This window comes from Cyprinus carpio, chromosome B13 (genome assembly GCF_018340385.1).
Source record: "Cyprinus carpio isolate SPL01 chromosome B13, ASM1834038v1, whole genome shotgun sequence".
NCBI classification, from domain to species: domain Eukaryota; kingdom Metazoa; phylum Chordata; class Actinopteri; order Cypriniformes; family Cyprinidae; genus Cyprinus; species Cyprinus carpio.
Window position 1 is genome coordinate 27,571,397 of NC_056609.1, and position 27,202 is coordinate 27,598,598.

At 37.5% G+C, this 27,202-nt stretch overlaps 1 protein-coding gene across 4 annotated transcripts in view; it reads right to left on the reverse strand.

The window, feature by feature from the left end:
• Positions 1-2,255: 2,255 nt before the first annotated feature.
• The window catches only part of LOC109100707 (arginyl-tRNA--protein transferase 1-like), a 77,399-nt gene continuing 52,452 nt past the window's right edge, over positions 2,256-27,202 (reverse strand). For 3 of the 4 annotated variants that reach the window (XM_042737534.1, XM_042737532.1, XM_042737533.1), the window contains exons 11-12: positions 14,096-14,216; positions 2,256-3,146 (exon numbers count right to left, since the gene is read on the reverse strand). In XM_042737534.1, coding sequence (XP_042593468.1) covers positions 2,968-3,146; positions 14,096-14,216 — 300 coding nt within the window. In that variant the 3' untranslated portion in view covers positions 2,256-2,967. The remainder of the gene's footprint in view (positions 3,147-14,095; positions 14,217-27,202) is intronic. The other variant, XM_042737535.1, reaches the window with a different exon arrangement.

Below are 27,202 nucleotides of genomic sequence, written 5' to 3' on the forward strand. Positions count from 1 at the left end.
GAGATCCTTTTTACTCGTATGGCTTTATGTGGTTTTGGAAAGCACTGCAGATGTATCCTTCACTCTCTATAGTATTCCACAATCCTAAGGAAAAAAATGGCATCTGAAGGAGCAAATGGAATAAGTGCATTTAAGCTGTTAAAACAATCTTAAAGGAACAGTTCAACCAAAAATTAAAATCAGGCCATCCGAGATTTAGATGGGTTTGCTTCTTCGTCTGAACAAATTTGGTGAAATGTAGCATTACATCAGTGAATGGGTGCCGTCAGAATGAGAGTCCAAACAGCTGATAAAAACATCACAATAATCCACAAGTAATCCACACCACTCCAGTCCATCAGCTAATGTCTTGTGTAAAGTCAAAAGCTGTTTGTAGGAAATAAATCCATAAAAGTCCATCCTCTGTTGTCGTCTCACATCAAAATATTATAACCAGCATATTTGATTAGAACCATTTTTGACCGTTTTTGCTAGTAAACAGTACTTGATCTGTGCAGATTTCTCTCAGACAACATGACTTTTCCTCTGGATGAAGCTGGACAACACAACAGGCAACACTTTAAAGATAAAAACGTCTATAACATGGATTTATTTCAAACAAGCCATACAGCTTTTCACTTCACAAGATGTTAACTGATGGACTGGAGTGGTGTGGATTTTTGTGATGTTTTTATCAGCTGTTTGGACTCTCATTCTGACGGCACCCATTCACTGCAGAGCATCCATTGGTGAGCAATTTCTCTTCGCATAAAGAAAAAAAAAATTGTCTACATCTTGGATGGTCTGAGAATGAGCAAATTGTCAGCAAATTTTAATTTTTGGGTGAACTATTCCTTTAAGCATTTTAAGATATAAACATAAAAACTGCAGACTTCAGCTACATCTATGAATTTAAAACCATTAAATGGAGATCAATTAATGAGATGATAATGCTAATGTGACCATGAAGAGCATATCACTGTGCTGATGGGGAAAATAAATCAGGATTAAAATATTTAGGAGAAACTAAATCATTTGGTCTGTCAGCACAAATAACTTGTGGCTCACAGCCCTTTTGAACACAAATGTTCTAAAATGGTAAAGTGATGCCTGGTGTTTTAACAGTCCTGGCTCCAGAGCTCCGCTGGCACAGTTCAGCAAACACAGTGTGGCAGTGCCAACAGAGGCCTGAGAGAGAGACTAAAAGAGAAAGATAAAACAGTTACAAAGGAGGATCCAGTCTCAGAAGAAACACCCACAGACAGCACGATCCCAAAACATCCGATCGCATACTGCACAGAAATGGCACTTGCTTCCTCTCACAAGCTTTAATGCGATTTTTCGACTTGTGTGACCAGTTAACCTGGAAACAAAGTCATGGTTAGACAAACACATCTGGAGAACTAATCACTAGTCTCACCAAAGTTTACCAGGTTAATGCAATCAAATCACTTTGCATAAGACATGAGAAAATTAACAAAAACATTGACCTATTGACCTGCTTTTCTTCAGTAAGGATGCATGAAATCGATCATAAGAGATAGTAAAGACATTTATAATGTTACAAAATATTCCTGTTTCAAATAAATGCTGCTCTTTTGAACTTTCTGTTGATCCAAAAAATATATCTCAGTTTCCACAAAATGTATTATCACACTGATAATAAATGTTTCTTGAGCAACAAATCAGCATATTAGAATGATTTCTGAAGGATCATGTGACACTGAAGACTGGAGTGGTGATGCTGAAATGTCAGCTTTGATCACAGGAATAAATTAAATTTTTCAATATACATTATATATAATCTAATTAGAATTTACAATACATTCAAATAGAAAAGAGTTATTTGAAATTGTAAAATATTTCACACTATTACTGTTCTTACTGTATTTATGATCAAATAAATGCAGCCTTGATGAGCACAAAAGGCGTCTTTCAAAAATTCTGAAATGATCAACACTTTTGCATTGACTTCTCTGGATCTACAGCTGGCTCTCGCTCTTGGTTCAACACCAAGGCCACCCACCCCTTCTCACCAAAGCCAGTTCTGCCGACAAAACACACCGTCCCCGGCCAGACGGGAGTGAGTCAGCTGTCTGCATCAGCATTCACACGTTACTCTGTAGATCTGACCGAAGCGCAGGAACGAGGACTGGAGCTCGGCCCAGAGAATGTCACCTACAGCTGGACAAGAGGAGATGCTTAAGTGCTCGAACACAAAAAACCTGCTGCTTCGAACCCCACACACAGCAACAAATTGAGACCACACCAGCAGATTATATCTTTCTTTTTATTTAGTTTGAAACAAAACAATAATATTAAAATAAAAGCACTCGAGCTATCATTTCAACCAAAAGACAAAGCGAGAAAAGAGAAATCTGTTCCACAGGAAAATGGACCGATTCAACCCTCCAGCAAAGCCAGTAACAAGTCTTTCATCGTATGACATACAATGTGTCATAGCACCTGCTTTGAATAGTATTAGTCACTTTAGAAGAACAGAAATATCAGGACTTTGGGAAAGCAGTGATCTATGTCACTAAAGGCCAAACGGTTCAGGATCACGACGGTCTAGAAACACCCAGCCAAACAGATTCAGAATGGAAGCCCTAGTGCACATCGTTTCTTGTTATACGTCTAGTGAAGATGTGATTGGTGAGTTGTAAATGTGTAATATCTTGAGATACACTATGAGATAACACATGCATGGCTGCGTGCTGCATGTGTGCGAGCTTGATTATTACAAAGCGCTGCTGGCCAGAAAATATAAAAGTAGAGTTCAAAGTGATTACGAAAGACTGGGTGAATGAAGCAATGCACAGCAGTACAAAAAAAGAACAAAACTGTACACACAGATGGGGAAAAGACTTCTGGCAGACAAATAAACAATCAGGAAGACAATAAACAGACAAGAGGACAAACTCTCACATGTTTTGAAAGACAAACAGTGAGAAAGAGAGACAGATGGTTGTTAGGTATGAAGGGGCTCTAGGCTCTGTAGAGGAGGATTCTCTCTGCACACGTCTGGCCCACCAGACTAGCATACTGCTCCACTTCCTTCTCGTCGTTCGAACCCTTCCGCTTACGGGCATAGGCTGCATAGGGCATCACTGTCCTCCTGTGGAGCACTAACACCCTGCTCAGTTCCTTCAGCGCACGAGCATCACCTACAGAAGGAGACAGAGAGAGGAGAAACGTTAGATAAACTGAAAAAAAAAAATAATTCTAAAACAAATTTTGAATTTTTAAATTCTAAAAAATTTGTACAACAGTCATTTTCAACTGGAAAAGCACATTTTTGAATGTTGCAAATATTAGAACTCTACTTTCCTAGGATCAAATTCAAATCCAGGAACTGAACTGGACATTGAAAACCATTCTAAATTCGAATCCGAAAAGTTAGACCAAAGCACGGCAGGATCACGGAAATTAAAGACCATCTGTTCTCCATGAAGTCACCACTTAACTACAGACTAAGCCTAAGGTTTGTTCTGAACTTCCTAGCGAGCTGCCTTGCTGTGTACTAGCTGCTGTACGAAGGCAGCTACCTTCTAAGTTAGTTACCTAAAGTGCTCAACATAGGCTTACTTTGACTTGTTCATTTTGTGTTCCTTTCTATTGTGCAGCAGTAGTTGTGCTGTTTTAAAATAGGTTTTATAAATAGATTTTAAATAGTTTTTCTTCTCTCTTATGCATACCAAGCTTAAGTACAAGCTTAAGCAAAAATACATAAATTAATTACAATTATATTAAAATACAGCAAAAAACTACAATATTGTTGATTATGTATACTGTTTGTGTTTGTTTAATTGTTTTCTATTTTAATATCTTTCAAAATGCAATTTATTGCTGATCCAAAGCTGATTTTCCAGCATCTGTTAGTCTTTAGTATCACATGATCCTTCAGAAATCATTCTAATATGCTGATTTCAAGACACATTCTTTATTATCAATATTGAAAACAGTTTTGCTGTTTTTGGGGAAAACTGTGATACTTTTTTTTTTAGGACACTTTGATGAATGGAAAGTTGAAAGGAACAGTATCTATTAATTAATGCATACTTGCGAACAAAAAAAAAAAAACTCAAACTGTTGAACTGTAGTGTACGTGAAATGCACTTTAGAGTCTAGCCAAATAAAAACCTTACATGGTCAGAATAAACTTCCAGGTAAGCAACTACAACTGTGTTTTGACATTTGCACAGGGATGCACAAAGCACATTTTCACATTTGCCTAAAATTAAAGCCAAGGAAGGCAGCACTCCAACTAACAATGCTACCTTAATTTTACATCCTTCACTGACACATGAAGTCACTGGGTGGAGGGATAAACATCAGTGCACGTGGTCTAAACTCAAAGGTTCAAATGAGGGTCAGGTGTAGATTCTAACTCGCAGTTAGCCAGGTTTGATGATGAAAAATAATCTCTCCACCCTTAGGCAAAGACACCGGGTCAGTCAGGGTTACTACAGCTTAACCTCAATCGTCACAAACATAGAAGCAGAACCGTTCCAAAACCAGCGTCTCAGAGCAGAACAGCCAGAGACGTGTAACAATGACTCCTTCAGTGAAGGAACAGCTTGGTTGGTTCCCATTTGACTTCATTCCAGAAAGCCAAAATTCAGGCACACATTGCATATTCAGTCAAGAAGCCAACACCTTCCCCCATGAGCTATTAAAACAGGAATTGCTGAAGAAGAAGAAGAAGAAGAAGAAGAAGAAAAAGAAGCAGTCATTTGTGGAAGCCTGAAAATGGCCCTCCAAGACAGCAGGAGGTTAAAATAGAGGAGAAAAAACCACTAGGTCTGGCTGACCAACCTAAATGAAGAAATACAACGTCAACTCAAATAAACTCACATAGTAGCGCTGAGCAACGGCACTATGAAACAAGGCTTTGTCAATGCTCTTGACATTTAAATAAATTTAGAATTTGGACATTCGCAATTTAAGGAACCATGTTATAACATTCTGAATTTTGCGTTTTTCATATAAATTCAACTCAGAAAGGAGCATTTAGGATGTTGCAATTAATTGGAATTCTGCTTCCTTAAATTCAAATTCAAATTGCAATTCTGCACATTGTTTGCCACCTCAATTCAAATTCAGAATCTGAACTGGAATTTAAAAGGCATTACCAATTCAGTCCTCAGCGGTGCACAATCCTGTGCAGGAAACACTGTTAATAAAGCTAAAGAACATACTTAAATACTTTGCAATACTAAAAACAGAGTAGACAATTTGGCATAAAGTACTGGGAAAATAAAAAAATAATAATATTGCACAAACTGACAGAAATACACAAACTATAGGCCACCAGCCTTAAATAGAGCTGGAGGAAAATGCGGGAAAATAAACACCAGGATATGCAAACCTCCAGGCCAAGAGTGACAGATGAGAAACAATATATTGCTAGGGAATTTTTTTTAAGTGAAAGTTATGATTGTTATTAACAGATCTGACACCAGCTCAGGCTCTGACTCTGTGAAGTGCCTCATCTGGAAGCCAGCTGACAGAGATTTCATGGGGATGCTGGGTAATGTAAATTAACCCTCATCATTTCACACACATAGGGGGCAGGGTTTAATTTTCACTGTTTCCCTGTAATATAACCAGTAAAACTCATCAGCCACACAGACACTGTTCAAACTTGGCTTTAGGTTTTGTGGGAGACTGGGGGGTGGAAAAGAGAAAAGAAATATAAAACTTGAGCAAAACTACAGTGCCGACACTGTTCTTTCATTTTAATACAAAAATAAATGAGCAAACACTGATGAGAAGGAAAGCACATGTTGTGTTTTTAAAGTTCTTCCAGATCACGCCATTTGACCAGAACCACAGCATTTAACCAGCATAAACCAGCCTGAACTAGTAGGGAAATCCACCCTGATCTTTTAAGGAGAAGTGGGGGGAAAATAAAATAAAAAAGAAGCAAGATGGATTAGATGCACGCTGTCCTTTTGGCACACTGTGGTCACAGAAAGTATTTGAACACTTATGCAACGCTAAAAAGTGTCTGAATTTAATCACATATGCAGTATATAAAATTAAATGACACCTGCAAACAAGAGACAACAACCACTACAATGAGTCACAATATTTTGTCTTCACTTTGAACAGTACATCTATTGTCTGATTTCCAACTTTACAATCTGTGAAACATTTGTATCGAAAGTGTATTTTGTTATCTGATGCTGAAGAGGTCTTATAAAAGTACAAATCTGTATATTCTGCATCTGATTTGACCTGATCCTGGTCTGTAATGGAGAAAGATGCTAGCCACTCCAGACTGTAATATGATAGCAGCGTGCAGACAGATAAAGCAGGATAAATAGAGTGTGAGGAAGACAGACAGCAAAAGAGTGAGCGAGAGAGAAAAAATGGAGAGAGGAAAAAGAGAGGCAGCTGGCAGTCCATCACACTTCATTCAATAAACTATGATAAATTAAGAGCAGACGAGACCCGTGAACAGCAAGGTCTGGACGTTCTCTCATAAGCGTATGAAGCCCCTGCCTACACCCCCAAACCAAACACTAAGAGCTTTATTATTTCCACTGGAAAACCCCTGTAGGCACTCAGTGCTCGGTTTCTGTCCCAGTAAGGTACTGCACTTATCCTGTTAGAGAAAAAGAAAGCTTACTTTATACTTTTATACTGCACATCTTCATTTATTCATCCACTGGCACTTTTTTTTTTTTTTGCTTGCAAACAGTAGTTCCTGGAATTAAATAAGTTTTGAGTTCAAAATTCAAGTCAATCCAAAAATCTAAATCAGCACAAATGTGATACCTTACTGTGGTCCTCTGGGGTAAACTGGTTGCATAATGCATCAGCATTTTAAAGAGACAACCCAGGTGAATGCATCTAAAATGCAGGAGAATATGTGCTTAGCATGATATTATGCAACTCAAGTGGGCAAATTTTACGAAGGAAAAAGTTCAGAGGTAGCCTATAGGATGAGATCATTTAACCCTTAAATGGGACTCAGACAAAGACACTTTATTTTACACACATCATGAATTTTTGGTCTGAATCAAAAAGGTACTGTATTGCAAAACAATACAGAGACAATAAACAGCAAATTCTTATATTGTTTTCTTCACAGGCTGCATGCAAAAATAAACAGCACGATATGAGTAGTCAGATTTGTGAATGAATGCCTCTTATGAGTGATTCTTTTAATCAATCGCAAATCTGAAACGAATAAATCTAATGAATATATTATAAAGCCAACAGATTCAAATTTTGATGTCATGACATCATGTACATTATACATCATATTCAGTAAATACAAAAGACCTTGACTCATTGATGGAGAGAGTAAAAGAAAATGAAAACGGGGTTGAGATATCAAACAGCGATAAACAATTCAGAATAAAGGCTTTTAGCTGCTCAATTAAGCATGACAATAACACTGTACAGAGCCGTCATGACAGTTGGGCTCTTTTCATTCAGACAATCCAAACATCCGCTCTATATATAAACACACTCCTTCCCCCGACCCATTCATCCATCCTCTAACTCGATTAACACTCCCGTCAAACGGCATCAGGCTTTCACAATCAGAGGTTCACTGGCTTCAGGGCCAGATCTGTCCTGGGGTCAGAGGTCAAAGGTGATAAATCAAACTTTCTCTGGAATGAGAGAGATGGCTGACCAAAGAGGTTTCTGACACGCCGGCACGCTCCTCAAAGAGGAGGAGGTCTGGAGCAACTACAGAAACACATGTTTGCAACATACTAGAACTATTTATTATAACTTTTCTGTGCGTGTGTTCACCAACAGGCAAAAGTTTGGAATAGTTAAGATTAAGTGTTCAATTTTTTTTGAATATATTTTTATAATAAAAAAAAACAATAATATTGTGAAATGCTTTGCAATTTAATATAACCTGTTTAAATAGATTTTTAAAAAATGTTATTCCGGTGATGCGCAACTGAATTTTCAGCATCATTGCATTCTTCAGTGTCACATGATCCTTCAGAAATCATTCTAAGATGCTGATTTGCTGCTCAAGAAACATTTCTTATTATCAATGCTGATAACAGCTGTGATCAAATAAATGCAGCCATGGTGAACATGAAACTTTTTTAAAAAAAATTGAATTTATTCAAAACTTTTGGCCAGGAATGCAACTAACTACACATTATGATATAAATTTCCATTCATCCAGCAACTGCTTGCTGACAGATTCAACAAGTAATTTGTTAGACTAATTTAAACTGATAACTGTGTGTTGGCAGCAAATACAACACAATAAATTGAGTTTATTTTTCTCATCACATTTAATTCAAACTCCAAACTCACAAATCAGATGAATTATAGTTTCTTTTGCCATGGCGCTGTAGATTCAGCCCAGACTGTCAGTCCTAAAGATTAAATTTGAAAAACAAATCAGAGCAGCGTAAACAAAGCCAAATAAAATCAAGAGTTTCACAACAATTTTGTGGCGTTCATGTGCACTCATCACGTAAATACAATTATTCTGACATGACCTCAATCCTGTCGGTCACAAGCTCAGTGTGATACTCTGTCATTGGCCTGGTCCATGCCACATAAGCTCTTGATAAACAGATCCAGACAAACACAATACAGACTCACAGCCAGATTTACCTTATCAGGCAGTAACCCCACAACTGAAGAGTGCAAGCAGTATGGGAGTAAACATACTCCACAGACACTTCATTAAAGTGAGCTTCATCCTCTGCCCTGACTCTGTACTGTTTCCTCCAATCACAGAGGCCCCTGACAGAATGTTTTTGTTTCAACTCTGAACTCTGAACAAAATTCAATCAATCACATGTTGGTCGAGGACCGCAGAGGATGAAAGATTTGTTAGACCAGGACAAATACATTATGTCAGATAGACCACCAGTACTGTATCACATATCACAGCTAGAACAAGAACTAGTCTGAACCACAAACAAACTGCGTGCTTTGGGGATAGATTCACACTGCTCTGTGGAGATGATAATGAAAACAAAGTAACAGTTGACAGAAATGTAAATTCATTTAAAGTCATTCAAAAAGAACGTGAAAAAGAGTAAAACCGAAATCAAGCTTTAAAGACTTTAAAAAGTTGTTTAAAATCATTTAAAGTGTTATGATACATATGAGAACCAATGTTTGGCGCCAATGACATCAAACCTGGCATGTCACAATGCATATGCATAAGAGATTGTAAGGGATACTCCACCCAATTTAATTCTGTCATCATTTCCAAACTGTTTTTTTTTTTTTTTTTTTTTGCAGAAAGGAAAGTGATTATGACTTGACTGTATGACTTTCTTTTCTGAACATAAAAATGTATTTTGAAAAACGCTGGAAACCAAACATTGGACTTCCACTGTATAGACAAAAACACTGACACATTTCTTAAAATGTATTCTTTTATGATCAACTGAATAAATAAAGTGAGTAAAACTATTTTTATTTTTGGGTGAATCATCACTTTAAGAGCTATGAACGGTATTAACCTTAGAAAAATTTCATAGTTCAAAATGACTTCAGTGATTAATAACATTTAATCATGTTCTTCTCAGTTTTTGAAAGAGGGCACAGAGTTTATAAATGCCATTTCTACATTGGGTTCCTGATGCAGCTCCAATGTGGCTTCCACAGAATCCAAACATCGATCTTGTAACCAACCGTCAGACCGTTGGCCTTGAGCTCTGCTGAGAAACAGGCCTGAAATAGTTGGTCTGTCTGGCCAAGAATAACAGGTCATGTAGGACTGGAGGCACCAAAAGAACGATTTAAAAACACTGGGGGAAACGAAGGTCTGCGTCTGGTTGCCAGTCAGCGCAGAGGTAGGTCAAACAACACCAAGGGCCTCCCAAGATCTGCAATCCAAACCAGTATGAAACCTGTGGGAAGCCATGAGGATTGCGATGAGGTCATTTTTATTGGCATCATTCTCTCTCTCAAAAAAAAGAGGTAATTTATAGACTTGAGAATATTTCCTATCCATACCCTTCGCGGTTTTGACTTTGAAAAAAGAGAGGCCATAACACGTATCCTAACCAGGCACGATGTGATAAATTCTCTCTCATCTTAATCTTCGTTTTTGTCCTAACCAACCACACTACGGCATGCAACACAATATTTTATTGGTTGCTCGATTCTGGAGCTCCGCCCACAGTGAATCTGAGTGGTCCAAAATCCTGCTTCACATTAGGGCTGTCAAAATGACTGAAAAGTTCATTCGAATTTTCTACTTAAATATTATCAAAATTCGAATTATATTCTAATTTAAAATGCATAATTTCAGTTAGGGGGAAAAAAGCTTTTGGCTTCTCTCCTGAGGCCACATCGCGCAAAATATTATGCATGTTTCTTCAAAGCGTAATAAAAAATAACACGAATATCTTTGAAAAAAAGTGCATAACGTTTATAAACCATATATAATTAATAAAAGTTGCTTAATTAGAAGAAAAACAGCACCATGCATGCATGTATAGTTGGCCACATCGCGCAAAATATTATGCATGTTTCTTCAAAGCGTAATAAAATAATACAATAATAAGTGGGATTGGGGAAACCGCAATAAAGTCTTTAGACATGTTTTTTAAAAGTTGAACTTACATTAATTTTACATGGCTTTCTAAACATGCCGCTCTCGTGCGAGACGCGAGTGCAACGCTGATAGATGTCCCTCTAGAAAATGTGATAAATATGGTTTCTGTGTGAACGGCTTGGTTTCAGTTTTGACATAAACAACATCTCCACACTGATGTTCTTGTTTTTCACAGTATATTGAATGAACAACGTAGCAGCGCCGCATCTACTGGGTTCAGCTGGATAGGCTAACAGAATCATTAAAATGCAATAACACTTACATCGTCGTCGCATTTCGTGCGCCACTGATAAGACTGCCTGACGGCCGATGCAGACCTAAAATGTGGATTTTTTTTTTAAAATTCGCAATTCAAATTTTTTTTTTTGACAGCCCTACTTCACATAACTTAGTCATGTTAGACACCATAATTAAATTGACACAAATGTTTTGTTGCAAAATTAGATTGTACTTAGGCCCTGAAGACAATACAACCTACTAAATGGAATACACACAGGCTTGACTCAAATAAAATATGGTTGGCTGCACTTTTAATGCTTCACACAACATTTCATATTAGTTGACTTTGGACACTTTGCATCGTGTCTGGTTAGGAAACTGTGTAATGCCATATTAAGCTGACACGTTACTCCAAATGGAAACAGTATTCACTTCCATGAGGATCATGGAGTTTTGTCACCCTCTTCATCAATGGCTTCAGAGACAAGTTCAAACGGCTGACCGTGAGCGTAATCTCTCCTTGACCCTTACCTCAACCCTGCTCCCGAACGCTCCATTTACCATCCAAACGCTCAGCTATGACTTAAATATTTACACACAAGAGAAGTACAGGCACACTTAGACTTGCCCCAGTGTGTTTACAGGGCTGACAGGGTCAAAAGTGAAGACAGATGAACCTGATGAAAAGGAAAGTGTGCTAAATGGCATGATAAGATGGGTGAGATTAAAATGCTATAGTTTCTTAAAGAAAAAGGTTCACCCAGAAATGTAAGTGTCATTTTGCGGTCAATAGGTTTTTTTTATTCAGCAAGTTGATCAAACGTGACCATAAAGATGTTTACATTTTTAATAAATATTTCTCTTGCAAATAAATGCCATCCTTTTAACCTTCTATTTCAAATCCTGAAAAAATGTATCATCAAATCAGTACAAATGTTTTCAACACTGATGATGGAGAGAAATGTTTCTGAAGATCATGTGACACTGAAGACAGGAGTAATGATGCTGAAAATGTAGCTTTGCATCACAGAAATAAATTATTTTAACATACATTCCTGTTGAATCCAGCTATTTTCGCAATATTTTATAGTTTTTCTAAATTTCTGATCAAAAAAATGCAGCCTCTGTGAGCATAAGAGATGTATTTCAAAAACATTTACCACAAAAAAATTGTGTGTATGAGCTCAATGGGAGAAATAACAGCAACAAGTTTGGAGCAACATTGACAGATTGTTCATTTTTGGGTCAACTACTCCTTTATCATTATGTTCAGAGGGGACATCTGACATAAAACAGACATGAGTGTATGGATGAATAAAGATCACAATGAGAAGGAAAAATAAACACATTGTGGTCTGCCCAGAGTGGATGTGCCAATGCTCCCTTCATCCTCTGCTACATCACCAAACACCAAATATGAATTCACAAAGTTGAGAGAATGACAGACATGCCTCTATAAACCCTGTTCTTTAAACAGTGAAAAACAGATCTTTGTGCAGAGACAACATCTAAAGTCAGGGCAGCAGAAACATTTTTGTCTCTACATAATCTCATACTTCCAGTTGTGTTATTTCATAGTTTCCATGACTTTACTATTATTCTAAAATGTGGAAAACAGCAATAATAAACACTGTGAATGGCGTGTCCAAACTTTTGACTGCTGTAGAGTACTAAAATGAAAAATCAGAGAAAAAGAAGAAGCGCCTCTCCCTCCCTCTTTGGTCCAGGCATGGCGTCTGCTTGTCGGTACTGATATTATTACTATTATTATTATTATCATCGCCATTAAGCCCACAGTTCTGGGCCGTGACCACAGCACTGACCTCGCTTGACTGCCGCTGCAGAATCCTGGACGCTCTCCATGCCTGGATCCAGTCTTGTTATTTCAACACACGTTTCACAGGACCAACCTTTTGTTCACAGAACTGAGATCTATAAACACAGTTGACGGTTTACAAATTGAGCTCCAATGAAATGGCATCCAAGGAGCAAGTTTGCCAAATGGCTACCGTTATTAGGCGGACACAAATGACGTATATTGCGTAATTACAGTCATGGGAAATGCTGTTACATGATATTGATTTTACAGTTGGCCCCTACTGACTCCACCGAAGTGTCACACTGATTAGTAAGTCTGATAGTAAAGTGTCATGACGTGGTCAAATGGAGTGGTTCCCGAAACCCACTTGCGGTGATGGATCTCCATCAGATTTCACTCATTCTGGCCCGAAGGCCAATAACCTGCTGCAATCTTGACACTTAACAGACTGCATTTGATAAGCCCAGTCAGCTGTGTTAGGGGAAGGTTGGCCGAATCTACAACTTTGTCGGGAGGTCCTGTCAGATTGGCTCTGGAAAAGGGAAGAGCTGCCAATGTCTTTGAGTATTTACAGGTTCAACTACAGGATCTTTCTGAACATGTGCAACAGAAAAGGTGACGTGGTGGATGAATCGCACCATGTTTAAAAAATTGATCAGGGTGAAATTTCATCCCAAAAAAGTAAAAAAAAAAAAAAAATGCTTATAGAAAATTAAGCCTAAATAGCTTAAAAGAGGACATAAAAAAATGATACATAAAAAAAATAGTAGTATTATAACACATTACTAATAAAATAAAAACATTTTAATAACATATGTACTAAAAATAATTGTTTCATTATTAAAAATATTTTGGTTTTGTATTAATATTAATATATAAAGGTTACAACTTAGGGTGAAGTTTTATTCCGAAAATCAAGGAAAAAACAAGAAATTATATATTGCTTATAGAAAATGAAGCCTATTTTAGACTTAAAATAAGATACAAAATGATTAAATTATTAAAAAAATAATAAAATAATATTGTTATAATAATAATAATAAAATAATAATAATAATATTAAAATATTTTTTAAAAATGAACAGTCTTAAGTCTTAAAATTATATATACATATATGATTAGTATCACATTATTATTAATATTATTATTATATTAATAATAATTTTATACTAATAATACATTTGACAAATATGAATATAAAAAACTATCATATTAAAAATATACATTTAAATAAATATCAATAAACAGTAGTTGTTGGTATTTATTGGATTGTCTGTATGCAGTTGTAAATCGATGTTAAATGAGTAAAGACAAAGTAAAGCAACGGATGAGTCACAGTAATTACAATTAGCTGAGAAAATGTGCTTAACTCATTAAAAAGGTAAACGCAGCAAACATAAATAATTTTTTTCTTTAATATATATATTTAGATATATATTTTTGTGAGATGAACCATGACAGTGGATTTGCTTTGTTCCAGGTTTACAATCCCGTTGAAGGCTCACCTGCTTGGGCGTTCTCATTGAGACGAGAGTAAGCAGAGATATCAAGGCGGGGAATGCATCTCTCGATGGGCACCCAAGTGTAGGTTTCAGGGCACAGGAGGTCTGAAGGCCGGTACTGACCCTACGAATGCAAAAACAAGAAGTATTAGTACTTGGTCAGTGCATTGGTGTGTCAAATTCTGTAGATTTTCTGCAAAACCAAGAGAAAAAAAGAGGGGAAATGCAGATGGCCTCCTGGACCTTGAGTTGCATGTCTTTTATGGGGCTGCTGATAGTCATACAGAGCCAAACAAATACTAACGCACCATTGTGACTGCAGTGTAAACAAGCAAACGCATTAGTGCAGATCTCTGCATTACTTCAAACACGGCTGAGCCATTTCTGGCCAAGGCAAAAGTTCAGTGTCACGCTGCACGTACAGACATGCACCCGCACGCTAAAGCCCGCTCAGATTATGTGGGTTTAGTTCAACAAGAAGCAGACTTGTTAAAGTCCCACCATTACTGGCAGGATCCATCTGTCATTATCCTGCAGTGGAAACTATGTGTCCTGTTTTTACAAGACAGACAACATGGGACCCTGTGGAACGTGCAAATAAAAGGCATTTTGTGAGGCGGCGATATGTTGGGTGAGCAGTAAGGGAAAGGTTTTCACACCCGTGTTCATCACTCTGTCATCAGCAGACTATACAGAGAGCCCTAAAGAGTGAGGTGACTTATTCAGAGCGGGCTGATGACAAGCAAGCGAGGGTCACTGGATTTGAAGCAATGCAAGATAATTCTACACGAGTGCAAAATGAAAAACAGGATTTTTTTTTGCTGTTTGGAAATAAAAGAGAGAGTTGCGCAGGTATGTGGAGATTAGTCAATCGTAAAGCTCTTTTATAGAAAATTCTTAAAGGTACAGTAGCAAAAACAGTCTAAGTGCTGTAAGGGTCAAAGAGAGGGTGGATAATGGTCATGCAATGCTAAATCACAACTGTTCTGGTGTGAGAAACCTTGACTAATGTTACAATGGACTTCAGGGGAAAGGAATAAAATGCTACAAAAGTGCAGAATATGACCCCTTTAAAGTGAAGGATGTGCTACAGATATTGGGATATGCTCAAGTTAAACGTCACACTCCACAGCCCTTAAATGTGCAGCTTGCGATCATGCTCTGGAAAGGAATCTTGGCTCCTGGTACATGCAAGAGCCTGTAAAGAGATTTTGCAAAGATGCAACTTCCATTATTGGGGAAACCAGGAAGTAACCAGAACAAACAGATGATACATTCAATAAGCTGAACTAAAAACAAGAGAAACAGTCCAAAAAGTGTTGATTTTTATTTTTTATTTTTCTTGATAATTAGCCAATTCAATAAAAGCATTAAAGAAAGAAAGAAAGAAACAAAGAAAGAAAGAAAGAAAGAGTTATCTTTTTCTTTTTTTAAAATAAAAAAATGAAACATTTATTTATTTATTTATTTATTTATTTATTAAAAAACAGATTGCAGGATGAAATAATATTATATGACACATATAAATATATAATAATACATAAAAAAAAAAATCTCCATAGCAGACTTAATTGCAGATTTTATTACTGGTCAAATTATTATAGTAATAGTAAAACAGTCGTTGGTTACAGAGCTCTTGGTCACTGCTGGTGAACTGTTCTAAAATCTAAAATATGATAAATTAAGGAATTATTAATTTATTTAACCTGCAATAAATTCTGCAAATAGAAACAGTTGTAAATGAACTACTAATGCCCAACTGCAAGGGAGCACGGATGCAGAGGGTGAGAGAAAGAAGTGTGCAATAAGGGGCTGATGTCAGTAACTGCCCTCTGGACACGCAATGAGGGACTCGCTGCCTGTTCCAACAGGTCTGAGCCACTGAGAAACAAACCTTTTCTGGGAATACCATGGGGGAAAATGATTCTCCGACATTTTTTACAAATGTACTACTAGAATAGTAGGAGCAGATAAACATCACTTTTATTTTCTAGCCAGAGATTCTTAGCATACGGATGCTGGTATGACTAATGATTCCAGTTCCTTAAACAACAAAAACATTTCCCTAAGCTCTGTTCTAAATGTGTTTTTTAATGCAACTCTAAATGCAACTCAGCATGAACGTATCTTGGTTCATGCTGTGAATCTTTTTGGCTAATTCATTAATAGAATCACCGTAGACTGAGTTAGGCTACACACTGCTCACGACATATGTTTGTTTTTGAGCTAGTAAAGACAACAGAGACACGTAACGTGCAATAGAAAAATGTGTCTTGGCTTTGTCTCACGATACATGCGATACCTAATCATAATTCAGACTGCAAGCTCACATTTCTGGAAAAACAGTTCTTTTGCCGTAGAAAAGTGGTGCAGGAAACACTGTAGTTAGCACATACTTACAGAAGCCTGTGATCTCGGGGGAGTCAGAGCAGTTCATGCAGAAGACACTTGGATAAAGGCTGTCAAAGAGTTAAGACGCGAGAGAGAGAGAGAGAGAGAGAGAGAGAGAGAGAGAGATGGAGTCTGGCTGGTCATTATCTCTGGGGCTCTGTTGGCCACACGTCTCAAGACTGAGCTCATCGCTGCACCAAAGGCCTTCCCTCCTCATAGCCTGTCCCCAAATCGCTCTCTAAGTTTCAGTGTTTGCACGCAAATGCTTGAACTAAAGTTCACTATTTCAAACAACACACAAAAGTTTAATCTCCTTGCTTTTAAAATTATGCATAGGATTTTTCAGAAATCAAATGACTGTGTGTCGGATTTCAAGTTCTAGTTCCTTTGCATTTCATGTTTCAAGCAACTTTCTTTGAGATCTCTATTAAAAGAGAAGCTCATAAATGTAAAGATTTAGTCACAAGATTCGGTCACTCTTTTCCTTACTATTACACTGAATGACAACCGGAGCAATAAAACTTCAGTAATGCAAAAATAGTTGACATGACTCATCAACATGGCAATGGGAACTAGGGTGGATGTCAGTGCACAGTATGTTTATGATGCATTTTATGGTGCTTATTTCTGAAACTTAATTATACAGAATATAGGTCTACTATTCAAAAGTTTGGGGTTGGTGAGATTTTTGAAAAAAGTTATCTCTTCTGCTCACCAAGATTGCATTTATCTAATTATAAATGAAGTAAAAACAGCAATATTGTGAAATATTAGTACAATTCAAAGGGGTCATATGATGTGGTTTATGGTAGCAACTTCATTAACTTGAGCAAACACTCTGTTTGTTAGTAGTTTTCATGTTTGGGTTTGATTAGAATAAAGTCTCAAACCCAAAGAGATATTCTATATAGAAGTTAAGACTCGTCCACACCCTGCTAAAATGCTTTGTTTAAACGCGCCCCCACATGTCTACGTCATGATGTGGGAAGATTTGCATAACGCCGCCCAAATGTTCATGCAAAGAAAGAAGAAGTAACTTTGATTCTTGCGGTTGCAGCTGGCGCCATGTTGTGGAGACGCTGTGTGTTTCATTGTGAGAGCGAAGCTACTTTGTTTGGTCTTCCAAAAGAGGACACGACTAGAAATCAGTGGTTCTGTTGTATTTACAACACTGCTCTAGAACAGATCAAACCAAAAATACAGATGTGTGCAGCGCATTTTACAGAGGAATCTGGGAGAGTAGCCTACAATGCTGGCTGTTCTGACTCACAACCTGTAAGTATGTTTTCATATTTAAAGAATTTGTCACTGATGATTCAAACGTGAGTTTTGAGCAGTGTAGAGTAGCGCTTGTTTGTTGTTTCTCTGATCATAAATGCAGACCTGGTTTTATGATTATGAGGCACAATGCAACGCAACGTGTAAAAACACAGTATAAGTCATTATAATCAGTAATTATGTCCCCACTGGATGCAACAAATGCCTTGTTTGTAATGGGTTTTATTGTTTTTGTCTCATCACGCTGGGACACGGCATCACAGTATGTTAAGGGGCATAACATTTTTGTCACACGCTTGCGGTATTGGGCCAATCACAATGCACTGAATAGCTGGCCAGTCAGCGTACACCATGCTTTTAAGAACAACGAGCTTTGTAAAAAAAAAAAAAAAAGAAATGTTTCAGAAAGGCAGGGCATAGAGGAGAAACAATAATGTACAGTATGTGGAAAATAATGTGTTTTTTGAACCTTAAACCGCATAAACACATTTCATTACACCAAATACACAAAATAATGTTCTTTTTAGCAATATCATATGACCTGTTTAACAATTAGTGTTTTCTATTTGAATATTTTTTAAAAAGTAATTTATTCAAAGCTGAATTTTCAGCATTATTAATCCAGTCTTACGTTTCACATGATCTAGAAACATTCCATATTAAAAAAAAGTTTTTTTAATTTTTTTTTCAGGATTCTTTGATGAATAGAAAGCGGTGTTCATTTGAAAAAGAAATCTTTTGTAACATTATACTGTAAATGTCTTTACTAGCACTTTTGATTATTTTAATGACTTCTTGCTGAATAAATCTATGACTTTTTTCAAACTGGACTGACATGAGGGTGAGAAAATAAATGCCAAAATTTCATTTTGGGGGGAAATATTCCTTCAAACACATACTTTGGATTCAGTTTTTCTGCGAGGTGTGTCACGAGCACCACATCTGCACTCCTGCATGTACTGTATACATTTACACAGATGGGAAATATTGAATCAGGCTTAGAGCGCTGATTCACATGTACAGCTACAGAGAGAAAATAAAACACGCTCATCATCATGACAACACATTATATTAAGGTATTCTGTCCGCATCTGTGGAACAATGCAGATGTTCCATAAACTACTAACAGAACTGAACGTGGAGAAAATCAATGGGTTTCCAAATCTATTTAAATCCATTGCTGCTATCTCCTGGTAACCTGATCTGGCTGACGCCTGCATCTAAAATGATAGCAGAGGGTATCATGAAGACTAAAAAACAACTCAAAAAAGCCAAATGAGCAAAAGCAAACCATGTGGAGCATATTTTTTTCCCTTTGCATCCATAAATCTGTCAGTTCTGCTAGCTCAGCACAGCACTATCAGAGGAGGATGTGATAGCACAGGCTGAAGGCCAGGTAAGGGGGAAAAAGCAGCAAGAAACGACATGCTCACTGTCCCACTCTTTCCAGCTGATCTAAAGCCACTTTTGTCTTCTGCTGAGGCAGGATGTGGTTAAGAGACCAACGTCAGTTCATAAGCGCAGAGGGGGGGGGGAAAGTGAAGTGAGCTATGACGGCTGAAAGGACAAATTGAAACCAGTTTAATCCTGCAGTTCTCATTCCCCTGCGTTTGTTTAAAAGAATGGCACAACGAACACAGCGCCATCCGTCTTCAAGTCCTCCTGCCAACCTGCTTTCACACGACAATGAAGGTAATGTTGACAGACGGCCCGCACTCGCTAAGGCTCATTGACATCACCATAGTGAGGAACACAGAGGATAAAGAAAAGAAAATAAGAAGTGTGTTTGAGAAGCACCTTTCGTCATATCGCATGAATGGCTGTTTAAAGAAAATACACAATAATAAATCAGAGATAAAATCAGAAAGCTCCAAAAAACACACACATGGATGTGGCAATGACAGATGCAACGTCACGGACGACTGGTTTAGATAAAAACCAATCAAGCTGAAAAAGAAACATGGATATGCAGGTATGTTTTGGTTTAATTTAGTAATGCACAATTGATATCAATGATTTCTCCAATTTCATACATCTCTAAATCTCTGTATAGGTTTAAATTAGAAACAGATAACAGTGTTTTTTCCACATTAAAAGTCGTTTATCCATTTTTACTGTGTATTATAATGTTTTAATGGGACTACTTGTAATCACTGTCATAAACCTTCTATACTTATGCATCCTTTGTTTATTTTACTGTGAAGGTCTAATTGCTCAAGAGATGCTATTATATATTCCAATTTAAATTTAGGGACCATTCTCACTATTAGCTAGCTGCTTATTAGCATTCATATTTCTAAAATATTGGTTGTTTATTAGCACTTACAGAGCACATAATACCTTATTCTCCATGACCATATTCCTTAATCCAACCCATACCTAAACCTAACAAGTACCTTACTAACAGCAAATTAGGAGCTCATTAAGGCAAAAGTTGTAGTTAATAGTTATTAGCGAGAATTGGTCCCCAAAGTTTAATGCGACCCCAAAATTTGATTTGAATTTGAATTGAGGAAGCAAAAAGGATGCAGAATGGATCATTTAAATTCATGAAAGAATTAAAATAACCTAAAATGCATACAAAAGTATAATGTTCAAATAGCAAAGGATTGCATGTCACAGACAAATCTTAAATGTAGGCTTTAGAAAACATATTTTGAAAGTCTACTATTCAACAGCATTCATAGTAAAGCTCCAAACAAACATATAAATAAATACATTTTAATTGAAAAATAAACAAATAAATTTTAATTGAAAAAAAAAAAAAAAAAGAAAAAAGAAATTCAAACCAACCCAAAAACAAAAAGTATGGAGTTTAAATATGGCCACCAAACATTGAAATAATTATCGATTATTTGTGTAGTCCATATTTTTTATCCTCAGGTTAATCTACTGTACAGGTTGAATGCTCAAAAGATATTACATGAACTGAAAACATTCATTGTAATTTAATGTCTTCAATGCTTAATTTTCACTTGCTCTAAAACCTCCACCCCTCTGGACCCCTCGCGGGGTCCATACCTGAGATTTATTAGAAAAGCATAAATCTTCGACTTCACTGCTGGCCAGGAATCTCTGTGAAAGACAACACCTCGACTCTCGCTGCAGGGAGTGAAGACATCTACACAAGCTGATCTGGGAGTGCAATCTTTACCTTGATGTCAACTATGACCCGCAGAAAACAATGCAAGAATGGTTAAGTTAGTCTACACTAGCTGCTTTTCTGTAATCTAACAACTTTCTATACCAAAAAAAAGTAATGTTCTTATTATCTCAAAAGTTTGAATTCTAGTCAAACCAAAAAAAATTAATTCATTATTGAGGTCATGGGCTTGCTTGCAAATTTTATAACTGTGGAACAATTAGCCATTCCTTTCTAAATCTGTGGAATTTGCCTCTGTCACTTGCAAGATGCAGCTGAACCCTCAGATCCAAATCATAACCACAAACTGGGTCCTAAAGGCCATCATGGGCCATGAAGGGAACCCGAACCCTCCCACTGCGAGCCGAGGGGGTTTAAATAGGGCGCGATGTCGGCTTTTCACCATTCACTATGATTTCATGCACATCTGGGGCCTATTTCCTCTGCAGAGGTCCATTTCATTTTTTAGAAGTACTCCTAGGCACCCACAGGCTGAAAAGACTCAATGAGAGAAACTAGATATTTAGACTTTCTGAAGAAACCGTGAGTGGTATTAGACCATGCAAAAGTCAAAGTCACACACGCTATGGTGTCTGAACAATCCTCTAACCCCGAGTATGAGCAATAGTAACAGTAGTACACATAGTAAAAACACAATTGTGTGAACCGCAGTCATGAATTCCAACTGCAACCTGTCTAAACATTTACCATGCTGTCCACATTCCCTCCTGCTCGATACAGTCCCGAACAATGCCTGGCCTATCCCTTCTGACATAACGGCAAACACACACAGGAACAAGGACAGGTCTGTGCATTGACAGACACAAGCATGCACACTTGCTTTCACCCACTGCTATCTTATCTTGGCTTTGAGACACACACAAAGACCAAACACAGTTGCCATGTTGTGCCTATTGTTTAACTTGGAAGTTACACACACAGTTGACGAGTACAGAGGTGGAATTCAGATCAGGTGTCGAATGCCGTGGCCAGAAACACTGTCTACGTAAGTATGCAAACACAGACCTGTGGTTTTGCATTACAGCCAAAGGGGGTGATAGAGTTGCTTTAAAATGTCTGTGCAATTAAACCATGCCTTATTACTGAGGTATATGTTATAAACATGTCAATGGTTTAGTGCCCTTTGCATTGAGAAAGCAATGCACACTTGCATGTTATAGACACTTCAGAACATAATGTGAGAAAATTTAGCATAAGGTGCCAATATTTACCACTAGAGAGAATAGTGCTGTGAAAATGAGTCCTAAATCCCAGAAACAAGTTTGTCTTTTTCGCTGGTTCCAATGTCTTGAAGTCAACGGGTTTGCTGAATGTGTTTTTGGTTAAACGTCTGAAACAAGGTCTGTGGTAAACACAAGCTCAAGATATATTTTCACATTTTACTCTACGACTTAAAATACATCAGTAACACCCTACTTGTGATTTTTACGTTTTTATGTGTCTTGAAAAAGGCGAACAAGTGGCAAAATGGAACTACAGAGGTTGTCACAACAAACAGGAAAACTCTTCAACTCACTACACTATTAAAAATAAAGGATTCCTATTGACATCTATGGTTCCATGAAGAACCTTTAACATCCATGGAACATTTGCATTGGACCAAAAGGTTCTTTGTAGAGGAAAAAGGTTCTAACTCTAACCAAAAATGATTTTCAAAACCCCATTTTGGCACATACTGTATTTTGGTGTCTATTTGTAAAGTGTGGACCTTTTCAAAGCCTCGTGCTCTTGTAAAATATTCTAACTCAAACTTTGCACTTGTAGATTTTAAATAAACATCAAAGAGTTATTGGAAGCTTAGTGATAGTGACATTGAAGTCATGTGACTTTGGCTTCCAAATTTGTATAGATTATCTTGATCAACAAAGCTTGTAGGAATCATAAACTTTAGTTGGTCACAGAACTTGTTTTCTGCATTAATCCAAAAGCCAATGGAAAAATCCTACTGGCTTTTTGTGTGGGGGAACCAGGGTGATGCTAACTTTCAGGCTGGACTACAAAAATGACATCCCTGCAGCACTCTATTGATTTAGGTTGTAAGATCTACCTAGCCCTTAAAAAAGGGGGAGGCTGACCTGGATTAAGAGCCAATGCTGCCCTTCAGGTCAGTTAAACACCCAGTTCACATCTACACAAAGAAAACCCTTTTATTTTTCCTCAAACTGACCCAACTAGTCACTTTCTCTGGCGTTCACAAACGCCACACAGATGGCAAGACCGCCCTGTTAGAGCTGACATCAGGGCAGACGTCGCTGAATGACACGTGTAAACACACTCTCGCACAAACAGCGGTCGGACAGGGCTTTGTAAATGAGCAGAGGAGAGGTGCTCTCTGACAGACGTGTGTAAATAAAGATCCCTCTCTCTCCTTCCATACTAAACTATGGCATGCATACAGAGAACCACACAGCAGTCCCCAGGAGAGAACCAAACCGCATTCAAAATTCAGATATTTACACAAACCTGGAGTTGGGCGAGTCGTTTCGCCTCACTCGACACATTACCACGGGACAGAAATCAAATAAACACAGCGTCTCGACTGCTAACTAATGCCTCCTCAGACATACACACACAAATACAAGCTAACTTGCAGTGCCTGGCCGGGCTGTGTATCAGGGGTTCGTGGATGACAGCTTAATGATGGGAAAATATTTTTACAGGATCACATTTCAGCAGGGCAGCGTTTTACAGGCGCAGACTCCAGAGCCTCGTTTTATCTCTCTATCTCTCCTGCCGTTTATTGGCGGGTGGCTTAACACTCACCTTCCTTAAGTGCTTTTCACTCCAGACATCTCTGATCCAGCTTACTAGATGAACAGCCAAAAATAAAGCTTCGATGGAAATTAGCACCACATTTGTGCCTACAAACACAAACGCAAGAACATTTATGATCTGACAGGAATTTGGCGGGGAAAAAAAATCCTGTATATTATTTGTATGTAAAAAGGTTGCAAACCTAACAAACTATTATAAAATAAAACCATTTTTTTATTATTTGAATGCATTTTTTTGATCAAAAATACAATAAAAACTGTAATTTTGTGAATTATTATTAGAATTTAAAATAACTGTTTTCTACTTCTGTATATTTTAAAATGCAATATATTCATGTGATGCAAAGCTGCATTTTCAGTATCATTACTTCAGTCTTCAGAGTCACATGATCCTTCGGAAATCATTGTAATATGCTGTTAAAACATTTCTTATTATTGAAAACAGTCATGCTGCTTCATATTTTCTTAAGATTTTTTGAATGCAAAGTTCAAAAGAACAGCATTTATAGAAATAGAAATCTTTTGTAACATCATAAATGTCATGTTTGATCAGTTTAATGGATCCTGAAATTTCTTAAAATACAACAACCTAGCACACACTTCAAAAAGTGATCATAAAATTAACGTTTTATACCAAACATCTACTCCCATGTTTCATTTCAACGCTCCAATAGGAAAAAACAGTCTGTAAGTTTTGTTCGCTCTTTATTTCATGCTCTATATATCAAAGCATGCTATACGTTATAGGGTCTGGAGGCCCTGTCACCCCAGACAAAGTGGCTGAATCCAAGGCTCTGAAAATAAGCCGAGGGCGAGTTAATGGCAAGGCAAACACACTGCGCTGGCAGCTGGGTCGCTCTGGCTATTTTCACCCTGACATCAGATCTAAACTCTCATTTTCCAGCCCTGTGACCTTCACACCTCCCTCACCGAACCCCCTTCCCCCTCCATCTATCGTTTCTATCTTTCACTGCCGAGACTAAATCGTCCGACCCGACCTCTCAACTCTGACCCCGGAGGTCTGCCGTCATGTCAGCGAGCGCTGCTGACGGTAAGTGTGCTGAACCAGGGCCTCAATGTAAACACATAAAACACGTCACCTTTATTACCACACTGTGTCAACACGCTAAACCAATGTCATGAATGTGGGTTATTTATTATTTTGGGATGCACAATATATCTGCAGGTTTAGGCTGGTTTTAATTATCTGAGAAAACACAATCCCTTTCATACTGCCATCCAAATAAGTTAATTTCAGCAAATGCAATGTGCATTTTAATGTCTTTCCGGTGCAGAAATGCATTATGTGAACTCTCAATGGTCTCATCGACCCACATCACAGACACACAAACCAGACAAAGGCCTGCTACTGATGAATTCATGTCACACACACTCCCACCAAAGCAGAAACAAGACTTATTCAAAGCCCACTGGTTTTATATTACTATAAAATAATATTCAAGTTGGATGGGTTCTAAAAGAAAAAAAACTGTCAAAGTGAGCTTGACCAAAAAGGGAAATATATGAAACACTTGTAAATATTTTAGTAACTAAAACAATATTATTCATGTCATTCTACCCTTGTGCAACTTGTTTAAAAAGCCTAAATGGACAACAAAAATGCTACACCTTCACTATGAAGGTTCCATCCCTTGTTCCATCCCTAGTTTGGCTAATCTTGGCAGTGCAAAGTATCAAAAAATATCGTTAAGAATTGAATGCTTTTGAAAAAAAAAAAAAACAAGTCTCATGCCCACCAAGCCTGCATTTACAGCAAAACCATACTGCAAAATATTATTATAATTTAAAATCAGCCTTCAGTGTCACATGATCCCTATCATACTAATATGCTGATTTGCCACTCAAGAAAACTTCCTTATTATTATCAGTTGAAAGCAGTTGTGCTGCTTCTGATTTTTTGTGAAAAACATGATATGGATTCTTTCAGGATTCTTTCAGGAACTGAAAGTTCAAAAGAACAGCATTTATTTGAAACATAAATCTTTTGCAACATTATAAACGACAGCATCCTTGCTGAATGAAAGTGTCAATTTCTTTCAAAATCTCAGATTTTTAACAGTAGTGTACACTAGATTAAACATTTTAAACACATTGTTTACTAGAAATGCACTAGAAACATTTAAAAACACATCATCTAGAGTAAAATAGTGCACCACCACAAAAATCAACACAGGCAGAAAGGAGTTTGCTAGATGAGCGAGTATTTTTTTACTAATTGAAACAAGACCCTTGTGCTGGCTTCGACTCGTGTCAAAACTGTACAGAAGGGAGAGAGACAAGAGAAGAAACAAACCCCAATTCAAACAAACGTTTCCCTTATACGCCTCGCTGTTGGTGGTCTCAATTTAACCAAATCAAAAAGCAACTTCTGTCAGGTTGGCAGCCAATGGAGGACTCGGGGAAGGGTGAAAATCAGGCGAAGAGGGAGGATGCTGGTCTCAGAAGCGTTACTGAAGGAGTGAGAGGTTAAAAATGGTACTCAAGGTGATTTGGTAAGCAAAGCACTGCTTTTTACACTATAATGACTGAAGAGAGGATCAGAGTTCATGTACAGCCATTTTAAAGACACATTCAGCCATAGTAGCGCAATATTACAGGATCGCTTCACCTAAAAATGAAAACAAACATCAACTCACCCTCACGCTCTTCCAAACATGCTTTTATAATAACAACAAACTTACATATGTGTCCCTGGACCACAAAACAAGTCTTAAGTGTCAATTTTTCGAAACTGAGATTTAAACATCCTCTGAAAGCTGAATAAATAATCTTACCATTGATGTATGTATGCTGTTATGATCGGACAATATTTGGCTGAGATACAACTATTTGAAAATCTGGAATCTGAGGGTGCAAAAAAATCTAAATATTGAGAAAATCGCCTTTAAAGTTCTTAGCAATGCATATTACTTATCAAAAATTAAGTTTTGACATATATACGGCAGGAAATTTACAAAATATCTTCATGGAACATGATCTTTACTTAATATCCTAATGATTTTTGGCATGAAAATAAAATCGATCATTTTGACCCATACAATGTACTTTTGGCTATCGCTACAAATATACCTGTGCTCCGGGGTCACATATTTGGGGTGAACAGACCTAGCTAAGTGCACACTAAAACGAGCTAAAACATTGGTGGTTACATACTGTAGATCGTGAATTTTGACATTTTAGTCCTATGCTAACAAGCTCTCACTTGCTCAAGCCTATGGGAAAGATTTCGGACTAGCAGTAAGACCCCAATGCTGAAATCGTTCAGTCTTTTTCCTGTCCTGACACGCACCGCAATCACGAATCCAATCTCAACAGCACGTAACGAAAGTGCAGACCACGTTTAAACGGCTAACTGACAGTTCCACGGGGCCGTAGCTTATTAATGAAAGAAAAACAAGTGAAAGAGATTACGCTGCAGAACCGAGCACTCTTCAAAGGCGCTTTGATGAGGAGGAAAAAAAGGAGAAAGGGCAGAACATGCCA